Below are 841 nucleotides of genomic sequence, written 5' to 3' on the forward strand. Positions count from 1 at the left end.
GGAAGCGGTGGGTGGGGTAATGCTCTGAACTGTGTGTCATGGAGCATTCTGGTTTTGTTCAAGGTGTAAAAGTTTGATTCATGACTCCATTGTGAAAATTTTTACTCAAAGCTCATATTTTCCCTCCTGGGATGAGAGCAGTTTAACAAGCTCCTCATTTAAAGTGCTTTCGGATGGTGCGTAGAACAAAAAGCTGATTTTGTATTTTTTATTTAATTTTTTTTGCTTGCAGGGTCCAGTTAAGCTCAAGTATGATGACAGAACTGTTCCCCTGACACGGTTAAAAGTGTTTCTAGGGAAACTCAGAGGTAATGAAAAATAAACATTTCCCCAAGACAGACTGTTGAGACTGGACGCTGAAACTGAACAGCCCTCATACTGCTCTTTGCATTGTGTTTGCAAGCAGACTGGCACAAAATCAAGAGCTGACCCTGAAATTATGAACTTGAGCGGGAATAGATGTCAAAGCTGGTGTTTGCATTTGTTCTTTTGACACTAACAACAATTCTTATGGTATTACCATGTATATTATTTTAAGTAGGCTATTCTACCATGGAGTAAATACCAGGTCTTTAAATAAACTGAAAAAAAAATGGTGTAGGATTTACTTCTAAATAATTATTTCGAAATTGCAAGTAAATTTCACAAATAATTACAGTAACACTTTAATTGTGAATCAAATCACGTAGATAGACTAAGATAGTATTTTCTTGCAAAACGTGCTCCAATAATCGTTTTTTTACAATAATTACAATGTTTATATATCAAATGAGGCATGGCTATCTCAATAATAAAAAAAAAAAGTAACATTAAATTAAATATAAAAAGTACATAATTCTAA

General features: G+C 33.9%; 1 protein-coding gene across 1 annotated transcript in view; it reads left to right on the plus strand.

Annotated features, from left to right (window-relative positions):
- Positions 1-232: 232 nt before the first annotated feature.
- Positions 233-841, plus strand: part of LOC107578010 (thrombospondin-3a-like) — a gene marked incomplete at both ends in the record, with an annotated part of 9,106 nt that continues 8,497 nt past the window's right edge. The window contains one exon of the mRNA XM_016264021.1: positions 233-308. Coding sequence (XP_016119507.1) covers positions 233-308 — 76 coding nt within the window. The remainder of the gene's footprint in view (positions 309-841) is intronic.

This window comes from Sinocyclocheilus grahami, unplaced genomic scaffold (assembly GCF_001515645.1).
Source record: "Sinocyclocheilus grahami isolate Dianchi unplaced genomic scaffold, SAMN03320097.WGS_v1.1 scaffold8305.1, whole genome shotgun sequence".
Taxonomy (NCBI): domain Eukaryota; kingdom Metazoa; phylum Chordata; class Actinopteri; order Cypriniformes; family Cyprinidae; genus Sinocyclocheilus; species Sinocyclocheilus grahami.